The sequence below is a fragment of the Megachile rotundata genome, chromosome 8, assembly GCF_050947335.1.
Source record: "Megachile rotundata isolate GNS110a chromosome 8, iyMegRotu1, whole genome shotgun sequence".
NCBI lineage: Eukaryota > Metazoa > Arthropoda > Insecta > Hymenoptera > Megachilidae > Megachile > Megachile rotundata.
In genome coordinates, this window is record NC_134990.1 from 15,244,886 (window position 1) to 15,269,696 (window position 24,811).

Consider the following 24,811-nt stretch of genomic DNA (forward strand, 5'->3'; position numbering starts at 1 on the left):
TCGGATTACGAGCGCTCGAGGCTCTCGGCTTTCTTGTTTCCCATTAGAATCGAATTTCGTACGTATCGTCGTTGTAATGAAACACGCGAGCGTTTATAGTATTCCTCGCGTTACGCATGCCTAACGTGCATACGTGGAAATCGCAACACGGATTTCACCGTCTACAAACAAACACCATTTCCCACGCGACTTCGTTCTTTCATTCATGATTCACGCATTCCCAGTTAACTATTTTCTAAACAACATTTTCGGGATTAACGCTGTCGCGATAAAATCCTCTGTCTCGAACAATTTCATTCGAAAGTCAGAGATGCAATTTATGTTCTACGCTGCTCAAGTAATTTAAACGACCTAATCGATACTAATGCAGATAATAATTGAAAGGTAGACAGTTCAAGGTAGTACCGAATGTTCCAGCTAGAATTCTCTGTATCGCGTTCGAGGCATCCTCGCCCAAATCAGATTACACTGACCCGGTCACCGGAATTAATAATTTAGCTAACTGAATTTAGCCGACTTGCCCGTAAAAATAGAACTCTTCGAAAGTTCGTTGACATCGTTTCGTCCTAAATTACGTGCGCGGACCTCTTGCCAGCTAATGCACCGTAACCTGTTCTTATTTTGTTCAAAATGCACTCGCAAATACACAAATCATCCGTTACCGAGAAAACGGCGTTACCATACATCATCGCGTACTCGACGTTTATACCGAACCGGCAGCGACGAAATCAAATCCTAATCCGTCCGATTACGCGCGAAGCAACGGACCGGGATAATTAAATTGCATCGCGGGATCTTTCTCGCCTTGGAGAACGTCGAATTCCATTTGACGCTGCACGAAATAGGGGATCAAGTATCGTTTGTCAGAAAACTTGAGAAATAACAGGTCGAACGCGGCACTTCTTAATGGTGGTTCATTTGTTAACCGGCTAGGATATAATCCAATAATTTCGCGGTTGGGAAAAATGAAAATCGATTCGAGTGGTCTGGCACAGACACCTGTTGAGGGTTCAAGGTCACCACGATAAAAGACTCGATCCATCAAAGGGTGCAACACGGGTTGGCTAGGATCACGATGGAAAAGTCGAGCTCGGACGAATCTCTGTAATAAATCGTCGATTCTCCATCGGCTCGTCATCGCCGACGACGATATATCGACCGAGGCGAATCGACTCTCGTCATTAAAGCGTCTCGACACGGTTGCCGCGCATCTTCGTCTCGAAGGGACGTTCGAGGGATCGAAAAGCCTCGTGGATGTGGAAAAATGATCGTTTAATTATTGCACGGTACCTCGCGGAGGAATTTCCGTCCCTTCGGGTTCCGAGTGTCGCTGAAAAATTTCAACGCGTTTAAAAGGTCGAAAACATTCCATCGAGCCTTTTATCGCATCGAATACGACACACCGCGATCGAGTTACCGGCGTTAAAAACGCGAGTATTTTGATCGATAATATACGAGACAAAATAATCGACAGAGGAAGAAAACAGCGTGGAGAAGAACGAGAGGCTTCTCGAATTCGCGATCTCGATCTCGCGAATCTCGCAGAAAAATCGCCACGGGGAGCGACTCGCCACGAATTAATGAGCCATCTGCGTAATTTTTCTTTGGCGCAGCCTCGAAGCAGGCCCGTGAAACGAGAATTCATCGAGGCCCCGGGTGTAACGTTTCCAAATTTTAATATTTGACCATAACACGGAGAAGGGAACAGGCAGCGACGGCGAGAACCGTGGAAGAAGACAGACTCGAAGAAGAAGAAGAAGGTAGACTGAAGCGAGATAAAGAGCGAAGGGCCCCGCGGGGCCCATTTTTAACACCTAACAGAAGTCAAGATGCCCGGCCGTGATTAGCCTTCCGCCAGGCCACGATGGGGCCCTCTTTGGACGTTATCCTGTGAGAAATTGGCGGCCGTTCGTTCCTTTGTTCCAGGCGATTTTTTATTGACTCAAATTCTGAAAAAAAGAGCATAGAACCCCGAGATGAGACGGGTGGTGGCGATGGTGGACGAGGGGATGGCGCGAGATATGCAGGTTTTAGAATCCCGCGGTGCCACGACGCGGTGTGGGAGGCGATGTCGAGCGGACGAACGAAGCGAGCGAGAGGGAAAGGGGAAACGCATAGGGGGCAGAGAGAAATATAAAGACGGAAAGACACAGGGTGGTGGACCGGCCTGAAGAGAGAGAAAAAGGGCCAACGAACACAACTGGCCGTGGTCGAAGCCAGAGCTGCGCTCATTTTTTCTCGCGACCGAACCCGAAAACCCTTTTATGCCCACCCAAGATTAATTATCCGCCGTACTCGAAAAATGAAACGGCCGCGAACAAAGTGGAGCCGCGCCGATCCGCCAGGAAACGCAATCTGTCCTTCCATCCTGTTGTTGCTCCGGGGATCGATGGTTTTTTGGAAAGCTTTCGGACGTACCTTGTTAAGCCGGTATTCTCTACGCTTTCATGGTCGCAAGTATTCGCCACTTTGATCGTTCCTTCTGTCGGATACTGTTAGTTTATTGTAAATTAAACGATCAATCTCTGACTCGATCTCGATAAAAAAAAATATCGCTGAACGATGCTTGCATCGCGTCGATTTATGGCATCGTAGCGAGCAATAATAGAAAAATAACGCAAAGTAGCAGTTACGGCATTAATTCGAAGCTTAAAGTTTCGCGAACACGACGTAAGCCTTTTGTTAATATTCGAAATGACTGGCTACGAGTTACGGTACCGGTTTCCGAACACGCGTCGAGATGTACGGCATGAATTCGTGACAGCTTAAATTCTGCTCCGAATTACCGTATAAACGTTGCAACAGTTTTACGTCGAAAGCGTTTTGTCGTTCGACTAGGCGATAATAAGATTAAAAATTGAATTTTTTAAACGGGAGACACTATTATAAATCTTCGCAACTTATCATTATGAATCGTTCACGCGATGAGTCATCGCGTTTGCGCGATAAAGCTGATCGCAAAGGGTTAAACCCTTCAATTCGCGTGGTTTACGACCACGAAACGAACGAGACATCGAATTTATTCCGAAGAAAGCAAGACTCGGCATTAACCGCTTCCCTACGTTCACGTGTTCGCGACCAGAGCTTATACCCGGCAATTAAGGGTGAAATGTTCGAAGCTGAAGGCGAAGTTATACGGTATCGCACAAAATAACGCAACCGCTTTCTCTCGTTCGAAGGATGGCGACGGTGATGGCGTAGCGTATATAAAAAGCAGCCGAGGGGCGGGATCGAGGGGGTTGAGGAAAAAGGGAGTAGGAGCTCGTTAGACCGAAAAAAATTCCACGGGGCCCGATTTGAATATCGCATAATGTCGAATTAATGCCGGAAATTCGACTCGGTGGGGCCCCTTCGCGCCGCGGTAATGGGGGCCCCGAAATTTCGTGGCGACCCCCATAAAGCTGCTTCGCGTATGGAAAACGCGTCGAGGCAATAAGCCTCCCTCTCTCCCTCACTCACACCCCTTTACTCTCGCCAGACTGGCTAACTTCTAAAAAGGGATTTAAAACGCAGAAACCCCGGTCTCGCTTTCTTTCTTTTACCTCGAACCGGATAAAATTTTAACGAAGCACCTTGTTGCTCTTTGATTTACTACGGATTCTGCTAATGATTGCAACATTTACCGCTGTTATATAGTTTTTGCAGATAAATTAATCTTATACCTTTACCATCGATAATAAGAAATTAAAAATCATGGTTTCGCTTTTGTGTTGTTTTTTGTCGATGCACGAAAAGAAACAGCCGACGCGATAACGTCGATTAAATTAATCGGGATTCGGTAACAATATTTTTGCACGAAAACCGCCTTAATAATTCCTCGGGCCCTGATTCGCGTTCTTTGGGTCCTGTCGAGGCTTTTCTGCTTTTTTCTAGAGCAACATGGCAGAGGGTGTGGGGAAGCCTCGTTCTACTCTTATTTTATCCGAGGTCGGGTCCCATCCGCACGTCCTTTCTTTTTGCTTGACATAATTTAAAATTTATGAGTTCGAGAATCGGTTATGCGGTCGCCGCTTGCTCGGCTCACTTTTACCATCCCCCTTCAGGCCCCCTGCCACCCCCGTTGTGGTTTCGCCGCAGAATTTGAATATTAAGATTAGGAGACCAGCTTTAATACCCTTCCTTCTCCTTCTCCTCTCTCTGTCCGCTTCGATAAAGTCTGCATGAAAATTCCTCGCGGAACGTTTTCATAAACTATATGCACCCCCTTTTACCTTCTTTTTCGTCGCGTTCGTTTATAATCGGCATTCCCAATTTTTGAAACATGCTGGTCTACCTCAGTTCTAAAATACTATATTATATTTTTCGACAACGAATAATAATCGCAGAGATTCGCTGTTAGTCAACTTGTTAATCGAAGTCGAGTTAATTGACCATCGAATCGCGGCTTCGTAGGGAATCAACGACGGTTCTTAAAGCAGAGATTAGCGGGCGAGGAGGACAGCGGAAAGAGAGAAGTTCATTAAGATCGTCGAAGCCACGGGCACCGTATTAGGTTGGACAAACTGGTTTTCGCGGGTCTTTTCTCTCCCCTGCGTCATTCGGCGCATCGAGCACGGATAAAAGAGTCCTGGGATTCGGACCCTTAACCCTTTATTTGGCCCGATTACCCTCGGGCTACGCGGAAAGAAATTTCTCTCCGCGATTTCGACACTTCGATCGTGAGTCTACTTTAAAACCAAATACACAGCCTACTGTCGAACATCGAAGAATATTTGTTGCAACGTCATTTCGCGTTAAGTATATCGATGAAACGTTTACGCGGTTATTTTCAGCGAAGCTCGTGCTTTAAATCGATATGTGACGAATGATATGCAACGATCTACTACAAAATCACTCGCTATTGTATGGATGCGCGCGAAAGAATTATTTAAAAAATTGTATAGCGTTCGACGATGGTCGCACGACGCAGAAATACCACGAAGGCTTTTGCAAGAGTTCGATCGGTACCGTGACAGGTTAACCGATCTAATTCTAGACAGCTCTAGAAAATAATATAGAAACGATCGAGAATAGAGTGTCGGTGTCGCGGTAAAAGACGTCGATTTAAATATAAATCGGTGATCCCATTGTTTCCGTTCGAATTCTAAAACCGTGACGCGTGACCGCTAATTTGCCAATTGCCTGTAATAAACACTTGGCAAATGCCTGACGAAATTTTGTGCAATCGCCAAGTAAAAATCTGTGCCGTGCGTATCGTTCGATCGCGTTCGTTCGATCGTCGAAAATATTCGAGAAACCTATCTATCCTAGATAAACTTCTGTTCGTCGTCGTTTAATAACGTTTCCTCGAGGACTGTACTCGGGCCATGTGTTTTCGAGTCAACAACACTCCCACGAGAGGCGACGAATGCTCTTGTTTTCCCTTTCATCCGCTCGGTAAGATTTCCTCGAGAAAACGAGCTGTTTCGATCCCTAGTCGTTGATTCGTAATTATCGTACGCGTCAACGTACCGGGCCAGAAACTTTATCGTCTAGACGCGGGACTGAGGAAAAACATACAACGCGTCGTCGGGTGTTCGCGCTGAGAAAGTTGGGGAACGATTTTATTTAACCGGATTCCGAAAGCCTTCGGTTCGCGTTGGGTGGAGAAAGCACGAGGTCGAATACGTGCTCGTCCATCGAGGCTGTCCAAGAACACAGAAGGGGTTAAACATTACTCATCCAGAAGCGCGGTGGACCTCTTCTTCCCCGTGCATTAACATTATCTATCAAACACCACGAAGCTCGCCTGGACGCAGAAGAAGCGTCAGGTTCTCTATACACGCATACCATAAGGTTTCCCCGAAAAAAAGGGGGCAGAAACTACGTCGAAATCTCCTGTCGCTGTCCTCGGGAACAGGAGGACTAAAGAACACACTCGGCAGGGCAGAAACGAAGGAGGAAAGAAAGAGCAAGGAAGAGGAGAAAACGAAAGGCCGAGCAACGAGCAAAGATCCTCTTCTCGGCTAGGAATGCCTGCTGATGGATTGGTCATCCGTGATTAATTTGACAAGCTGACTTTCTGGTTTTCGGAGACTGACAAGGGGCAGCAGGGGCCTCCACGCCGCGGGGCCTAATGGGCCCTCTCTTTCGACCACGAGACGTGTCCAGGGGCCCTCCCTATCTCGACCCACGAATCGATGAGTCCACCGCCAGTGGGATTGTTTGAAAAATTAATCGAGCCTCCAACGCCGCGCCGCGCCGGCCCTCCGTGGAAACGCTAATGGACATCGGCCCGCTTTTTTCTAGCGGTTATGAATCCCGTTGACCCGAGCCAACCTTCCATCCGACGAGGATAACGAGGACGATGTGGGCTACGAGCTGAACCGCTCGTCCGATAGGGGTTGCTCGCTCGAGCGATACGAAATTTTCTCTATCAACCGTTAAGAACAATGTTCCACTTTTTGTTGGTTCCTTTCGTCGAATCACCGTGATAACGTAATCATCGACGAGCGATCGTTGCACGTGCGTCGAGTAAGCCGATAAGCATCGCGAGCTGTCTAGCCTCGAACATGTAACGCGTTTCATGCGAAATCCTGGTAACTCGTTATCGCGAATCTAAAGGAACCCGAGTCCGCTGCACCTCACTGATTTACGCGAAACGAGTGCGGAAAAACGACCACGCGTGCTTACCTTGCATTCGTCGACACTGATGGAACGATTCGCACGAATCTTCGAACTTTCCTCGAGTTAACCCGTTCGAGAATATCGTCCTCTAATTAATTTCGCCGATCGTAAATCGTCCTAACCCTTCGGATTTTTCTGTTCGAATCGCGGTGAACTTCCCACCGTACTCGCGAAAGAAATGGACGGGGATCGTGTCGACGACTCATTAAAATGACAGCGCGGAGGGCAGAGAGCGACGAGGAGAGAAAGAAAATCACGATTCCCCGTAGCAATAAAAATATTTACATCGAGTTTCGAGTGACATCCGCGAGAGGAAGAGGAAGGAACCGGAATTAAACAAATAATCTCGGTTGTCGAGGGAATCCGTTAAGGCACGAAAGTGCGCCCGGTAAAAGGATCCCATTGAATTCTAAATTTAAACGAATATGTCCGAGTGTCAGCGGGCTGACGGGCAAAATAAACAAGATTCCACGTGGAGTAGCCGAAAAAAAGGAGAAAAAAGACGGCGAACGCGAGGCGTGAATCGTAGAAGAAGAGAGAAAGAAAAACTGGCAGACTTCTCGTTTCCATCATTCGTTGTGAAATGCTCATTGACCTCGATGATCGCGTTAATCTCACTCGAAACGAACAACACGACGAAGAAATAACGGAGAGTACCAAGACATTAGGCTTTTTTTTATTTAGCTGACGGCGATCTAACGATCAGTCGCGAATTCTCTATTCCGCGAGAAACCTTGAGCCATCTCCTTATTCCGTAAGATCCTGTTTACCGATCGTTGGCGATGCTTGATAATTTGGCAAAAAATTCCTCTTCCACGAATTATAAAAATACCCTTAGGCTTTTATAATATAATCTGTCGGGATTTCCATAGTATTACGCTTTGACTGGCTTTTTTACTACCTCTTTTTTTATCCGCTTCGTTAAATATCGCTTCCTGTTTGAAAATTCCGCATCGAAGGATTTTCGTCACGAATAAGAAAATCTGTATTACGAAGACTGTACCAACGTCAATAAGCCTCAGACCTCTTTCCGCGCTCTGACTCAGAACTTAATTGACGAACAAAAAAACAACCGAGGAGATCCAATTGACCCGGAAGCGGACATCAACGACAGACTAGAGCTACCAGACGAATAATTCTTCCATCTTCGTCCGACGAAATCGTGGAAATCGTAGTGGAAGAAAATCTTCGAATGCAAATGTGTACGCATAGAAGAAGAAGAAAACGAGCCGAGAGCGTCATGTGTTCAACAGAAGCAGACTGTAGTTCGAAACATGGATCGTAAAGGCTTTCATAAAAGCTTTCATAAAATGTTCCGCGAATCCAGTCGGTGGCTCGTGAATTCCTTGATTTCCTCTTCGTTCGATCGGCGAGAAATGCCGTTTAATATTAATTTTATCGCCGCGTTAATTTCTATCACGAATCCACGCTTCGTAGTATGGTTGGCCAAGGTGTGAAAATTCTTAATTTTATTAATTGGACAATTAGTAAAGCTCTCGAAAGGAAATCGAGAAATACACGATGATCGTATTTGACTAAAGCATTCACGAAGAAAACCGTTCGTAAGGATCGGCACGCAACAGAAAGAAGCAAGAACCGTGTGTCAGCAGTATCATCAAAGCGTTCATCGGTTAACTAGCGTAGCAATTAGCCGACGTTTGGCATCCAGATGAATTAAAGCGTAACCGGGAGGGAGAGGAGAATATAATAGAGCACGTGGTGGTTGCTCGCGATTATTCGGGAATTCTTCTTTGTGAAACGTAAGATAAGGGTTAACGTATTTCGGCCTCTCGAGAAACGCACCACGCGCATGTACGGTCCTCTTCTCCTGTTCGTTTTTCTTCTTTCACAATAAACGCTGAATTCGTTGAAGGTTATGAGAGCCGGGGATTCAACAGGTCGCCGATCCCAAAGGTTCCCGACACCTCCTGTCATCCGCGTACCGGAGACCCCTTTTGTCTCCCAGCCAAGGAGCTCCGATTTCGATCTCGCAAAACCTACGTAGCGCTACTTCTCGTACCTACTACCTACGTGCTCGAGTGGTCCACACACGCGGAGACATAAAAGACTCGTAACCAGAACGATCCAGGTTTACAGTACCTAGCCCTCTCTCTGTCTCGTTTAATACCTCCGTTAGACCCGTAAACTTTCATCGGGGGTCAATAAGGCCTCGAATTAAATCCGAACGGACTCGAAACAGTCGTGGAAGAAGATTTTACGGGAGTTTCGACGAATGGCCACCTATGACTCGGTTACGCCGATGTCCTTGAACCTTCTACACGATTAATTGCGTAGCTCCGTCGAAGAAGGCTTTATTTCCAAAACAATGGCCACGACAGAGATACGGTTCCAAGTTCCGAAGCGCTATCGTCCTCCCAACAGGTGTCCAACGATCTTCTTGGTTGTTCCCGTGGCGGGATATCATTTTCAAGAAGAGAACGTCCGAAGAAAGAATCGCGTTATCAGTTAATGAATCTCCTCCCCTTCGAAAAGACCGTCGGTCCGAGATGAGTCCTCTCTCTGGCCGATGTATGCGTGGCCGGTTCTCCGACAATAGAAGCGCGTCCGACGAATTTCGAAAAGAAGAAAATAAAAAATGATCCTCCCGGTTCGGTGGAGGAGGGCAGAAGAGAGCAACGACAGAAAGGAAGAACCTCTTTCTTCCTCTTCTTCCATCGTCCGCGTTGCCTCTCGCTCGTCGTCCGTCCGACTGTCCGTCTTCTCTTTTCATCCTTGCTGCCTTTTATCCGGCTCGAATGATTAATGGGTTCACGGAGGCATCGCTGTCCTCCACCCCACTGTGTGCCCTCCGCTGCACCACCAACAGCACACGCGGCTTTTCTGCTTTTCTTCGCACCGGATTAACCCACCTTTCTCTTTATTCCCTTACCTCGATTCAACCGTTGCTGCTCCCCGCTCTCGCTTCGATCGCACCCCCGCTGAATCCTTCGTCCCGAGAGATTGCATCGCGCAGATTAACAAACTTTATCGATTATCTAGGAATTTCTTCTTCTTGCTCGTCGAATGATTTGCATATTCGGAGAATCGCTCATCTACGCCTCGATCCCCCAACGCGATTGTCCGATAGAAATTGTCGAATTTCTAATTAATCCTTCATCTACGAAATAGCTCGATAAGCAAATGTCACTCTGAACATAAGAGTGCAAAGGATTAAGATAAAGCAGCGCAGTATCTCCGTCGAAAAGAGGATCCGATCGACTATTACGTAAACGACCATGGCTTTTCTGGGTTAACCGGTGTCGTTAATGTATTCCTCGCGGAAGAATCGGATACGCGAGTATATATTCGTTCATTCGACGAACGTCAAGGTTCATAGAAAAGACAGACGTCCGTACAAACTCGAGAAACCAGACGGTGTTCCTTTTTTTCCCTCCAGCCCCCACCGCGTCGACCGATTCATCGACGACACGCGGTTTCTGTTCGACTCGCTTTTACGTGATAAATTATGCGTGATTTTTTTCTCTCCTTCCTGGCGTATCAATCCTGACGATACGACGCGACGAATAGAAGCGGTCTTTTGTTCCAGGTGGCGATGTGTAGGTGGCGAGACCGGTGGAAGACGTTGGAGGCGAAACAACGTGGAAGTCGATGAAAACGCGGAACGTCTTGTTTGCTTCTTTTTCGATGTTCCACGCGTTTTCGCTCTGCTCGGATAGAACGAGGATTGATGTCGCCACCTCGACTCTGCCAGAAACTGTTCCACCGTCTAATAAACGTGATTTCAGCTTACAAACCTCCATTCGCCGAACATCTTTGTCTTCGAGTTGAAATTTTACGTAGATTTATACGGACACGCTGTCGTACAACGCGTGGTTGATACAAGGCGACGAGAGGAATAATTCGTACGTTAAATTATTGTTCACCGAGTCGAGCGTCAGCAAGATTCCTAATTCTTGACGAAAACGAAACGGAGAAAGAAGGTTGCGGCGTTACGAGGCATGTCGCATTCGATTTCACGCGGTCAGTTTTCTGGTAATTGGCAGGATGGCGAGCAACGAGCATGAGTTTAATCGAATCCGAAAGAGATTATTCTTCGAGCAGACCGGCGACAAAGGCCATTTGACAAAGTGTAGTACAACGACGAAAGACTCAATCGAGTAACAATGGAGCTGTGCCACGAAAGCCCGTTAGGGTCCTTTTACATCGACGTAAGGTTAACTTACATAATGTATGAATATTGAGCGAGAGAGGGAGCTCGAAACGATGAGTCACAGACAGGGAATTCGACGTCGCGAGTTCAAATCCGGTGATCGACACCTCTTCCGACGCTTTTTCTGCACAATCGATCATTAACAATACATTTCCAAGCAATCATTCAGCCTTATACGCGTTACAAACTGCTAAAAACATGTATCAATAACTTCTCGTGACACACGCGTTGTCGATCAAGCCGAAGATAAAAATTTAACATCGAATACCGTAACCCCTACAAATAGTCAAATTTTCCATCGCCAAAAATGCAAATTAGTCTGCGTAATTTGGAACACGAAAGTTCGCTATCGGTCTTGTCGTTAAAAATGCAAATAAATCTCCATAATTTTGGTACGCGATGATTGATCCGCGCGTCGAAAAACGAAAAGCTAATTTGACCGGCCTAAAAGAAGAAAAGCCGAAAGAACGATAATCCGGCAAACGACTTTGGGCTATGAATCAATCTTTGGCTGGCAGGAAGGCAATTGAAAAAGTTGGACGGTAAGTATCTCGAACGGCGTGGAAGAATAGTGAAATTGACTCGTTAGTTAGTAGAGGCGTCCACGATACAATAGACAGGGAATTCGTGAGACTGTCAACCCACGCGAGACGTTGCGGCGGCGGTGGTGGCGGTGGCGGCAAACGGGAAACGATGACGCTGGCTGATCTCAAAAGCATCCATCGATCGCGAGGCAGTCAACGGTTCGCGCAGACCGACCGACTTTATGAGTTATAAGTCGGCCATCTTGCCAGAGCCATCGCATATTCACGTGCGCGCATATGCGATGCACTGGCAATATGTAAGTGCCACATTCTGTTCTGGTGCACACGTACAGTCTAATCTGAAAATTACGTACTCGCCGCGTTCGTGACTCGTTCAATACGTCGCGAGTTCTAACGAAACCGTCGCAGACGTGGAAACTCCTCGGACCTTCTGAACTTCGAGGCTTGGAATAATATTAACGTTTCATGAATCACCACGTACTGCTCTATTTCTATGTTAATGTCATTGTTTTTAACGATTTAATTACGCCGCATCGAATCGAGCTAAACGCGAGGTGCAGAGGATCGTACTGTTTTAACAAGAATCGATCGACTAGTTCTAACGAGCGATCGAATACGGAACCGATAAACGCTCGGTCGTTACGATAACGGAAACAATGAATCTTTCAACGAATCGTTCAACTTAGACGATTCGGTTAATTTCTCGTCAACTTTGGATCGTTCGTTTTCCAGTTATCGATAAAGCGTCATTAAAGTCTGAGGTCAGCAGCGTGGCTCTAACGAAAATTGATTTTACGCCAAGCGTGAGTACGAACGCGAACCAGTTACGATTGTCAATTGTTCGTAGCCCAACCCCGAATTCGATGCCAACCAATCGTCCCGCGTCTCGTGGTTGGCTCGACTAACGATTTCGTCGAATGCTCGAGCCGCTTCTAATTTCTCTTCAGCGAAGAGTCGCGCGCGAGTCCTGCCGCGAATAATAACGATTCGAGGAACCCGACACGGCCACGGTATTCGCTGGGGATCCTTGAAAATCGAGGATCCGTTCCATACGGGCCACGAGCGGTTCTTTGCTTCTCTTTTCTACCACCGAGTACCGCCCACGCGTTAATAGCTTTTAGCTCGGCCAGAGGACGAACTTCCGAGTATTCTTTGCCTCGACCAGTTATTAACAACTGTTAGCCCGGTTGTCTCTAATTACTCCGCAGCTAGACCTCGGTTGGCGATAAATTTCAATTGGTTCGAGCGAAAAATACGCAGTTCGAAAACGATGCGATTCGAGAAATTGTGCGCTAGATCGAATCGGTAACGAATTCGTAAGAGCGCGTTAACTAAGGCCACGATGTTCGCGTTCGAAATTCGATTCGCGTGTTCCGAGTAAAGTCATCATCGATGCTTCGAGACTCACCGTGAAGATGACCGGTCGCCGGGTTCAGGAAGGTCGGCGGTAGCTGTCTGCTCACCGACTTGGCCAATTCTCCTCCCGCCAGTCCGTAGATCGCCAACAGCTCCTGCATCGTCGATTCAGCGTACTCCCTCATCCCCTCGAAAGGTTTCCTTTCCTCGCACTCGGTCTCGCCGTCCATGTCCTGTGCCCGGTCATCTTCGAACGCGGAGTCGTCCAAACGACCCGACTCCGTCTCCAGGACACCGCTACCGGTCTTCTCCGAGGAGTCAGAGTTTGGACTCCTAGCCTGGACACGCGAATCATCCGACTGAGTCGACGCGTCTAACAACGCCGGAAGATAAAGGAGGAAAAAATATGCACGTACCTCGGTACCGGGTGAATAGAGCTTCTCGGACCTGAGTTGTTCCAGAATGAACTTGTGCCTGAGGGAGTCACCGCTGTCGTCGTCGGCTTCCGAAGACGGTGGTCTAGTGGTGGTCACGGACAAGTCCATGGGACTGACCTCGTTGTTGTTCAGTCGTTGTTTAGACCTCTCCTCGGCTGGCAACAACATGGTCTTCCTCTCGTATTCGAGTATCTCGCTGGACGTCTCCTCGATACCCAGCTCTTCGTCCTCTTTCTCAGACTCGTCGGACACCTCGACCATTCGGCTGCTGATCGGTTTAAAGTTCTTGCGTTTGTTTCGCGGCTTTTGCATGCTCGAGATCTGCAGCTGGGCCTGGCCCTCGTACTGGGAGTCGCAGTCCTGATCGGCGGTCCCTCGTCGGGGAGTCGCGTAGTTGTATACCGAGTTGGAAAGCATCTCCGCTGATGGAAATAAACCGGCATCAGATCGACGAGCTCCGTTCGACGGTCTGGTTTTTAGTGGTTTCTTTTTTTCTGTTACCGAACTTTTACGATCGTCGAAGGCTTACTGGGTCATTCTTGCGCGAAGCTCGAGCGTTTTTCGAGCGTGAACGATCGAGAGTCTAGCCCCAGCTGGTCCTAGCCCACGTGTCCCGCTCGATCGCCGAGAATTCCATGGACCGTGGCTCGCGAACGCTACTGCTATTGCCTCGAATCGACCGATTCCAACTGAACGCGTGTAGCCGACGAGTCGCGAGGGCCTCTCGCTTCTCGCAAATCAATTTTTAACATTAATTAGAATTCAGCCGGGACGCACGTTAATTGAACGTTCTTGGAATCGTTAGAAGAGGTACGCGCGCGCGGCTATTATGATTCGATAGAACGGAACGAACGACGATGGCTGACGCAAACACGAGCTGCCTACGTTTTCTCGCTAAAGAATGGTAACGGGGATTGCATCGAAGATACTTTAGAAAAGGAGGTGTCTTACTGGGGCTATACGGACTCGTTACGGCGGACATCTCGAATCGTCTGAACCGGCCGGCTCCTCAATGCATTCTGAAACAGAAAAATTATCCGTATTAGACGATATGTCCGAATATACCCGTGTAGATGGTTTTCGGGGAGCGCGACGAACGATTAGCTTCGATTCGCGACGTTTATCTACTTCGATGTAGATGCAAAGGCAGGTTGCAGCAGGTTCAAGGAAACCCCCAACGATGAGCCTGTTACGTTAGCCAGCGCTTGGAATGAGACGCGAAAACAGGGCGAAGACAAAGGCACGTCGTTGTAACAAAAGCTACGCTGATATACGAGCGCTGCTCGGTCAGCCAAACGGACGGTCCGCGATAACGCGCGACGAGGGACAATTTGTTTCTCGGTTAGCAAAACGGGTCGTTTCGTCGCGTCTCGACGCTTCCTTCAACGGCTATAGGGGCTACTAACATCGACCAAGTAATTGTTCGCGAATCGAGCAAATTCAGCATTCGAATCCTTCGACGGGACGGCAGGGGGAGAATTTTCGAAACGACTAAGAAATAGCAACGACGATAGAAAGATGCGAACATGTACGAATGATCTCGTCTACCAGGTGCAAGAACCGAATTCGCTTCGAAGACGGCAAATTCTTTTCTTTGTTAGCCCGTGTTCGATCATTTGTCCGAGTTTGCTTTCACGAAGCCACTCGAGTCAATCGACCCAGACGACTCCTTCGAAGGCATCCGAAACTCGCTGCCTAATTCGGCCACAAAATCGTTAGTTCCGTTTTTGCTCGGTTCATTATCGGTTATTTATTTCCGCAGTAAAACTGGCCCATTAAGGGTCCCGGGACGAATATGGCGTCGCTGTCGTTCAGCTGCGCGACAAGAAATCATTTTCCCCCGATGCTGCCTCCAAATACCATCCTCCGGTTCTGCTCTGACATAACTATACCGTAACGCTTCTAAAACTCACCACGTTCGCGTGTTCTCTAGATCCCTCGCGAAATTGAAAATTATCGATTAGGACGGCTGCTCGGACGACTGGACAGGGTTCGATTAAAGGTATTAGCAAATTTCCCTAGCGTGTCTATCTTGGTGGAAGCGTAACGCGATTGGAGCGGGCGATCTAGGCGGGCCACGTGATCGTTTCGACGCGAGGACACGGGAGACCTCCTCGTGTCGGGGATGTACTCGAGTGGACGATATGTCCGAGCGAGACAGGGCTCTTTTTTTGCCGCGTATACACAGAAGGGATAATTAACATCTGTTACAGTACGTATACCGAGCGGGCCGCCCCGTTTCACCCCCACCATCGCTACGGGGCGGACCTTGAATACATTATCACCCTGTTTGCACATGTACGTACGTACCGTACGTACACCGGCCGGTCGAATCGGAGTGCAGCGTGATACGACCCTGAACAATGGAACCAGAATGTCTTTGTTCAGCTACGAAAGGAAGGGAATCTTTTCCTATTGGCGAAACGGAGTTACCTTTTCGAAACTGTTTGCTCTTTTCATCCCTCCGATCGCAAGGGAGGTACTTCGTTTCTCCTCTACTCGTTTCGAGACAATTTAACGAATATTATCCTTCGCATGGGACGATATTCAAAATTTTTTTTAATACAGGAACCTTCGACCGTTTAATCCTCCATTGCGGAGACAACAATTGCACCTCGTTTGTTAGTCGAATAAATGTTTGGAAGGATACAAGTGTCCCAAAGTCGGAGGAATCTCTCGTTAAAATTCGCCCCTCGAAATCTATCATTGTCACCGGTGCAAGGTCCGTTCTTTTTTCTCGATTGCAGCGTGTTTTACCGCGCGGATTCGAGAGAAAGAGAAATTCCCGGCTTGCTGGCCTAGATTCTTAGGGTGCCGGTCCTGAACTTACCGAGAATAAAGACGGAACCGTGCATGGAAACACCCTGTGGCGGGAAATCTTCGGATTCTTTGAGCTATTATTCGAAACGCAAAAAGCCTTGACGCTCTTAATGAGTCAATCTGGATAGGGGTAAAAAACCAGGCTGATTAGAAAAAAGAGCGCAAACAATCCGTGCGTTTACGCCTCGACGATGATGAATTCAGGTTGGTCACCGTGAAAGGAAGAGCAAACTGGGGCTGCCTCGAGATAGCGCATGGAAATTGAGACATTTTCCGTAGACCTGCTCCCTTTCTTCTACGCTGCTTCTACTATGATACGAAGAACTTGAAACACCTCGCCTTTTAGAGACAGAGAAATGTTCTTCTCTGGCTAGGATGCTCTTTCGAACGTACACCTTTGACTCGGTTAACGAGAGCAGAGTAACATTGGAAATTTGAATTTTGACGAGGGAGCTCGTTACAGTCTACTTTGCTCGTTCGTCCGACTGGAACGCTAATTGAACTAACGACTAGAACAATCATCAATTCATAACGGGCGCCGTTCTTCGAGAATATCGTGTTTTTTCAGTAAATCATCGAGCTAAAGGATCGCTGACACTCGTCCGGGTAGAAGAAACCGTTCACGACGAGTCAAGATCCGATCGGGACAGAAATTGAGTCGAAACAGGGACAACAGGGCGTTCCCGTCCCCCGGGAACCGAGCAAAGGTCAACGTTCTCGGACAAAAGGATCATTAAGAAGGAGAAACGATCGAAGCACGAATTCTGGCAACGCGAACGAAACCAGAAGAGACAGCAGTTGGGTCCGTGAGAGGCCAGCACCACCACTCGACATAGCTCGACGCTGATGCCGATACCAGAAGCAGGAAAACAAAAAAGCAGACGACGTAACGCGTTCGTTCGTTCGTCAAACACTTGAATATAATGTTGCCAGGCCTGTGGTTGGATGGGCCTCGTGGCTTTTCAAGTGTCTGCCGGAATACCGGTAGATTATTCAAATTCGCCAGCGACTTAAGTCTTAAAATATGGTGTTGCTTTATCGAAACGCCACACGTTTCCTGTTCGAGTGGAACGCTCGTTGCGAGAGAATCCGTCTATAACGCGCGATTGTTCTTTCAGGCTCGATTCGAAATTTTCGAGAGAGAAACATCGAAATTCCTGTTTCATCCATGGAACAATCGTCTATCCGCGCTCACTTTGAAATCTCAAGGATGCCTCGCTTTGAAACCTACTTTTATAATCCTAACAAGAATTCAGAACCTTTCAACGACGCAGGATCAAAGCTTCGACTGAAAGATCACTGTTATCTCACCGTTTCTAAAGTCACTGTACAAGCTACTATATCGCTAAACTGCTGACATCAATCATCTCTCCATTGGCCGGCCACGTTCAAACGGTATTCAAAGCTGTCTGAACAGCATCCACGCGGACGGACAAGTGAAACAATCCTCCGAGAGAAAAAGATCCCTAGACCGTGCTCAGACTGCTTTGCCCGCAGACGAGATCCAACTACATATATTATAAGTAGGATGTTATGTGCTGGCTTCTTCTAGGTTCTCTCCAGCTTCTCCCCGGGTTCTCCCGACATCGAAAGTAAGTCGAAAACTTGCCTCCAGGCGAACGCTGTACGATGATAAAGTATTCGTTCCGGGATTCGCAACCGCGTGTAACTTTGCGAGTACATTATCTTTGAAATTCTAATTCGAAAGTACGCGGACGTATATCGAACTCGTTCCCATCCCCAGTTTCGTTCGAAGGTTCGCGTGGTCAGTCAAAGCGCATAGGTGAAACGTGGTGGCGAACGAAGAGGAAGGAAGAAAGGAGAAGAGTCTTGCGGGTTAGAAAGAGGGCGAGCGTGTTCATAAGATATGGTGTGAAACACGAGAGGGCCGAGATTAAAGAATGAAAAACATAGAATTCTGAGAACTGGTTGAAGTCATAATATTCGTAATTTCAAGCTGCGTCTTGTGGCGACCGTCTTCTGCGTCGTTGAAATTAATGTGAGCGGAAATAAAATTCCCTCCGCCTCCTCGCGCGTTCAGTCCCTTCTCTTCTTTTCTCCTCTCTTCTCCTCTTGTTCTCGCTTTCTTCCGTTTTTGCCGCGCCATTGCCACCGGAGAATGTTTAAAACGGTCGAGCAGCGCGCAAATAAATTCGTAGTCGCCCCGAGCGTTCGCCTGGGATATTCGAATTTCGCGCGGCACTCCCCGACACGCGCGATAAACTGGCTAGATTAAAAAGCAAACCGGTAGCTTCGAGGGGGAGGAAATTGGACGAAATCGGGCGAACGGTGTTCGATCGAAACACGATGCTAAACGAGGAAAAAGAAGGACCATAAGGAAGAGGAGGCAGCGTTTCGAAGAGAAGACGCGTCTCGTTTACGGGGATTAGGATAAAGCTTCGTCTTCTCGTAGTAGGTTCCCTCGCTCGTTTATCCTTTTCTCTTCTGGTCAACCGGCCTTTTTATCCGGTTCGCCTCTCTCTCTATCGTTCGTGGGCCATTCTCTGGCCTCTGTGTCTACGGTGTTCCGCGTAAAACGCCTCGAACGCCGGCGGCGCGCCGTTAAAAATAGAGCACGCAACGACTTACTAATCTGGTTAGGACTACTTAGCGTAACTCCAACTATTTAGACCTGGATACGGTTACGGTAGTTAGGCCGCCTCTATCGGCTCTAAGTAGACCCAACGGGTGCCACGGTTCTCCTCCTCATCTTTCTCTTCCTTCTCCTCCTCTTCCTCCTGTCTGTGCCTCTTCTTTTTCTTCGTCTTAGTTTCACGAAACGCGCTAAAACGTCTTAATGGCTGCTCGTGCGGAAAAACGCGACGAAGCTTCGCTACTGTTCTCTTCTTCTTCTTCCTCATTTTTTGTCCTTGCTCGTTCGTTTGTTTCTTCGCGAACACTGACAATTAAAACAGCTTCGACGACGCGTGGAACGCGAAAATTGAACCCTTTCACGGTTCAAACGAGTTCTGCCTATTTTCTTTCCGTTTTTTCTTTCTTTTTACCACGGTTTCGATTACCTACGTTTAATGAAGGCTATCGCGAGTGTCGATTAGATTTCTGTACGGAGATGCAAGCTGAGAAGCTTCAAGGCTAATTAACGAGCGAGCGGCGAGTAATTAATCGATGAATGCCGGCTGCTCCTGTCCCGCCACAGGAACACGAAGACGGAGGAGACTTCCTCCCACAAGGAAGAACGTACATTTCAAACTTCCAGTACGATACGTTACGAGTAATTAATTAGGGAGCTAGTGGCGCGAAACAAGGGTATCGTTGCGATTTTAATATTACCCGAAAGAATTCCTTTCCAATCTCGCCGCCAATAGCCTCGTTTCTATCACCGAACGTACAATAATTGGCGAACGTTAACTTATCCCTAAGATAAATCAACATCGTAAATGGTACGTGGCACATTTTACTCGCTGCCGCTAATGAGTTGAACATATTACGTCGGTTACCTGAGTCCACACCTCGCCTAAAGACCCAACACCTCGTTTTCCTCCTGAAGAGAAAAACAAATTCAGCCCAATTTACTCCGAGCGAGAACGGTTCGTCGAGGATGATCCTGAACGGAAAATTTGATCGCTCGTCGAAGAAAAGGACGTATGCGAAATGTTGCGCGCACGTGGTCGCACAGCCGACCCCTGTGATCTGCTCGAAAACGAGATTTCGAAAATCCGTTATTTAAATAAGCCAGCGAGGGTCCCGAGGGTACGAGGAGGTTCGGTCGCGAGAGAAAAATAAAATTCAGGCAAGAAAGAGACAAGGGATAGAGAAAGCGAGTCGCTGAATGATTTTATAAAATTAATAGTAAAGGGTAGCTCGGCGCGTTGCTATTATGCGCGTATGCAAATAAGAACGGAAGGGGTGGCGGGGTCACGGTTGAATTCGTGGATCGAACGGGCCCGTGAAGGGTCGCACAAGAAAAAGAGAGAGGGAGAGAGACGCGAGAGAAAGAGACAGAGAGTATATACAGGCTGCAAGGCATTAAAACTTCCGAGATTTATAGTGGCACGAACTGGTCTGGCCTCGCTCGATTCGGGGTAGCTTCTACTGAAAAAGGGGAGCCATATTGCTGGTAACGAGCAAAGAAGGGGTGGACCATCCCCGATGCGTAATATTTCGTTTCAAGGATTTTAATGCGCAACTCGGTCCACTAGGATTATCCAGATTCAAGGGCAATGGGGATGAAAATCTTGGTCGATGCTTCTCGAGAATACGTCCGATTTATACGACATATTTCGACGGGGCAGATTATCCTTCGGGGAACGTCGGGAAATAAATTTTAGTGAAACTTTTTGACGGGAAAGTTCGGTTATTGCAACGAAATTCCATGGAATCTCGGTAAGTTGGCGAAGACGAGCATCTGAAATATGGTCGGTCTGACACCACGGAAAGAGAAGGAGAGGTTCGCGAAGAAAACGATCGTGTTGCCAGTTGCCGAAGAAAGCGAGCATTCAGGCTCCGCGGTGTTTCTTCGACCGAGGAGACGTTTCGTCCATAAAAAGAGACCCCGCTGGAAGCGCCAATCGTTTCGCTCGGCAAGTGTAACGTTTACAGGCTGCCTCTAATTGGTGTTCGAGGCTGATGAACGCCAATGAAACATGGAAAAGATGGGGAACGCAACGATACATTCCCTCCGTCTGCGTCCACTTTCAAAGTTAACTCGTAAAAGAGTAAACCGAGTCGGACAACGTTTATTTTTTTCCCCGTATTTCGCGCACGCGAAATCGATAAAAAAGAACGTTGGATAACGTAGCTCGAACAACGCAGCGGTGTTGTTTACCTGTAAACACGTTGTTCGACTTTCATTTGCAAGTCAAACAGCCGCTCATGATCGTCGTACCGAGGGATTATTGATTAATTACCGTTTATTCAGAGGTATCGCTTCTCTAGCCAATCTTGCCTGCACTTAGACATCTTTTTCATCCGCTCACGGGCGACGTCTATCGAACCTTATAACTTCATTCCGAAGCCATTCGCTCGGAACCGATGGAACGTAACTCATAGCGAGAATATAGCGAGCGTTCAATTGATCGATACACGTGTTAAGGCGCTAAACTTTTAGCGGGAATTGAACTTTCGGAGCACGCAGGGATTCATAAATCGTAATTTATAAAGTTAACGCACCGTCCTCGATAGATCGGTAAAAGTTCGAAGCCGCGAATGAACGATAACCGCGATAAGAAGATGGAGAACTCGTGGACAACTCTGTCACGATGGTCGATGGCGCGTTTTTACGGGGTCGCACGAATGAAAGATGTCGCTCGTTGTCTCTAAGAGAAACAGCATACAGAGTCGGATAGACGTTCGGAAGATTGGCGTTACGTTCTTACGGGATGTTTTCGAGCGGCTGTCAACGAAGCACCGACGAGATACCGAGGAGGCTTGATTGATTCCTAATAGCACGACCGACAAGAAACCAATCGGGATGTGACGGTCGTTCTCGAGTTAATGAATAATGGAAAAATCTGCTCTCCTTTCGGTGTTCCGGCGCGGATCATCCAGACGCGAGTTTTCTGGATTACTCGACGATATCCCGTTACTGCTCGCGCTCGTCTAATATTGACCGACGATTTCGCGACACGTGCAATTCTTTTTTTCTCTAAATGGATTGTGGACCGTTTTGATTCGCGTGAACTTCAACTTTGTTCTTCTCTTTAATTCTCTAAAGAAACTTTTTCGACGAGAGGGGTTAATAGATATAAATTTAAGTGAACGATGTCCCGTGTTATAAGATAAAATTGAATGAAGTTCGTAAATTGAAAGTAGCACAAAACAGAGTTGAAAATTGAGGACTCGAGCTTCCTACAGAACATCGAAACTCGGTGTTCGAATAAGGATATGAAACAGGAGTCTGAAACGACCTTGTCTCCTCCAAAACGAGAAAGAACAGCAACAAGAAACAGCGAAAGAAGAGAGGAAGAAAACGAGGGACAGAGTATGGAATTCCCCCCAAAATCCAGCCAGCTCTGACATAATGAGACATCGAACCTGAAGAGGAATCACTGGCAAGGAAAAAAGGGACGAAGAAACCTTCAGAAAAACGGACAACCACCTTCTTCTGATCGAGAGCCGCGGTACGATCGCGGTGGAAACGTGGAAGCAAAAGAATCTTCGAAATATCTCTGAAAATCTGCGCTAAAGAATACTACGAGAAGGAAATTATGCGAGGAGACGACAACCGCAGAGATTCCGCGAAATCCGATGTGTATCCTCGCATAAAATTCGATCGAGCTGAAACGAGAGGATCGGGAGGCCAGTATAAGATAAAAGCGAAAACCTTTCGGTCGAAATTCTCCGAAATCCGGTAAAAATTGAAAGCGAACAAAGACAAAGGACTCGAAGGGAGAGAGAGAGAGAGAGAAAAAGGTCCTGTCGCGGTTTGTGGGAGAGCGAGAGCAAAAGGGCTAAAGCAGCGAGCTGCTGCCGTTGCTGGCTTCTTCTTCGACGAAGAAAAAGAAGCTGGTCGGGGGCCCCGCGGAATGATGAATCGTTTCTATTAAAATACTTTTTCGACGGGGAATACAGAGTGGGCATCCGGCCTACGGAGCCGCGACTGGATTTATTTACATATTTTCAATCTGGATTAAGAGGTATAGGAGTCGTGCCGGCGAGAGACCGTGGCTCTGCGTTTTCGGCCACATTCTGCTTTCCTGCAAACCTTCGACAACGATCTTCCACGTATTCGATTACTTCGTCGTTGATTTAACAAAACTTGATGTTTAACTATTTCAGTATTTTAATTATGAAATTTTAGAAACTTTATTTACCTGGATACGGCTATACGAAAATGTAGAAGAAAGTCTTGACAAACTTAGAAGATTGTATGACCCTTTATTATTAGAACTATCAGATAATCCCCGACACCGAATTAGACCAACGTATCCGATCGAATTACGAAGAGAAACGCGGAGCTGCCTGAACTACTGTCTGACCAACAGTTAATACTACTTGTTTCTGTCAATGATTACGGATTTCGATAGTTTCTTCTCATCGAGTTAACTGTGTACAAACTAGAAATCTTTGAACGAAAGAACGTGGTTGTAGAATTACATTGGCAAGATATTAAAATGTCTGAAAGTAGTCCGGAAAGGGTTGAATCCGCGAAATCGGTAGAGTAGCCTTTAGAAGAACGTTTCAGTTGTCCAAAGAGTTCCAAGCTTCTCTGAAAACCATGCTCAAACATGCTCCTAAATTTATTTGAAGCTTTCTCTGACAAATTCGAGGCGCCTCGAAGCCGCCGACAGAAACCGAATTCCGCCGCGATGATGGAGACACTTAGGTGACTGTGAACGATGCGAACACTTGCACGCCTGTCTCCTCTTCTATACGTCTCTCTTCGCCGAACGATACTCTTGTTATACGAGTACGAGTTTTCTATCAAAAACGGAGAAAAATGCCCGAGAATTCGATTCCTTTGATCGATTTCATTGAACGAAAGCATAGCGCGTCTACTCGATACCGTCTCCAAAGTAGAACGATTCTACAATTTTATCGAAAATGATGTTCACAATAACGTAATAAAATTTATCGATTTTATAGCCTTGAGAAGACGTTCAAGTACACTTTCCAACTTTCTGAAGCGGAACGAGTAAACGACTCTCTATGTCTATTGCCATTAACAATTTAATTCGGTAATTTGCATAACAAACAAAAATCTGCTGCCTCACTCATTTACCTTTCCTTATTTTTATCCTTGATCTCTCGATGATTCGCAGAAACCCGTAGCCAGCGAGCTAGCGTGCGGGAAGAATTTACCGTAAATTTTGCAAATAAATCTTTATCCGTGAATATTTTCGTTTTTCTATGCGAAGTATAAAAGTCTGTATGGAGGTTGTGCAAAGTACGAACGACAATGAGAGATTCATTATCCGTTCTCAAGACTGTCATTTATGATTCAATGAGTCGTTCAAGATCCCCGTTCAAAGAGATCGATGATTAATAGTTATTTAAAACTGTTCGGTCTAAATATTTCATGCGAAGCGTTAATGAAGTTTCAAAGTTAACTCGTAAAGAAAAAGCTTTCCCGCAAAACGCGTGCAATACGTTTCTTGATATTTCACACTCTGTTTGTACCGATCGAGCGAGCGGAAATGGAGGGAACCGCTTTCCCCTGGAGGGCACGAGGATTTCGTATTAAGATTCGCTCGGCCGGCTGATTAATTGGCCCTCATTAACATCGCGTCGAGCGGTCGCTTCTTGAGTACGCGCATTGTCGCCGCGCGGAAACTGCTTCGTCTGTTTGCGTTCACGGCAGAACTCTTACTAAATTTCGCTTGTATGGAAATTAATACGAGGTAATCCTTTCCTAAGAGGTTGCTTAACCGATGAATAAAGTTAAATTATTTTAACGCGAGGAAGGTAGTTTAAGACAGATCGAATTCCTTTGAAAATAGCGATAATCGAAGGATTCTAAGGATCATCGAGAATGGCAAAGGTTTGAAGCCGGTTCGATCGGGAACAAGCGTGCTCGAGCACCGAGAAATGCTTCTTCGTCTCTCGAGGGATTAACGCCTTGACATCTACACGTGTTCCAGCGTCATCCGCTCGTGCTTTTCGCTGTCGGGCTGGCTGCGAGCCGATGACGAACGATCTCCGTTTCAGCGTCCGATGCTTCGTTTTGGAGTCCTCCGGAAACCTCGTCATTTCCACGTGCTCGAGGACCTTTACGACCTCCGTTAGATAACCGTGACAACGATTTCGCAATTTTCCTAATTATCTCAAAAGGAGAAGTTCAAAAGGAAAGTAGTTCTATACAGAGCGGTTGCTTTTCCGTCCAAGTACCCGTGGACCAGCTTCTTTCTCGGACGATCACTCACGAAGGAACCGGTTTCAAAAGTTCAAAGACACATTTCCCGAATAGGAGGGAGTAG

At 47.0% G+C, this 24,811-nt stretch overlaps 1 protein-coding gene across 13 annotated transcripts in view; it reads right to left on the reverse strand.

Annotated features, from left to right (window-relative positions):
* The window catches only part of LOC100874702 (zinc finger protein castor homolog 1), a 186,459-nt gene that overhangs the window by 33,181 nt on the left and 128,467 nt on the right, over positions 1 to 24,811 (reverse strand). For 7 of the 13 annotated variants that reach the window (XM_012284321.2, XM_012284319.2, XM_076534814.1 and 4 more), the window contains 3 exons: positions 14,067 to 14,134; positions 13,095 to 13,537; positions 12,731 to 13,016 (listed from right to left, as the gene is read on the reverse strand). In XM_012284321.2, the coding sequence (XP_012139711.1) occupies positions 12,731 to 13,016; positions 13,095 to 13,537; positions 14,067 to 14,097 (760 nt within the window). In that variant the 5' untranslated portion in view covers positions 14,098 to 14,134. Of the gene's footprint in view, positions 1 to 12,730; positions 13,017 to 13,094; positions 13,846 to 14,066; positions 14,135 to 24,811 lie in introns of those variants that run through there. The other 6 variants (XM_076534824.1, XM_076534823.1, XM_076534819.1 and 3 more) reach the window with 5 other exon arrangements.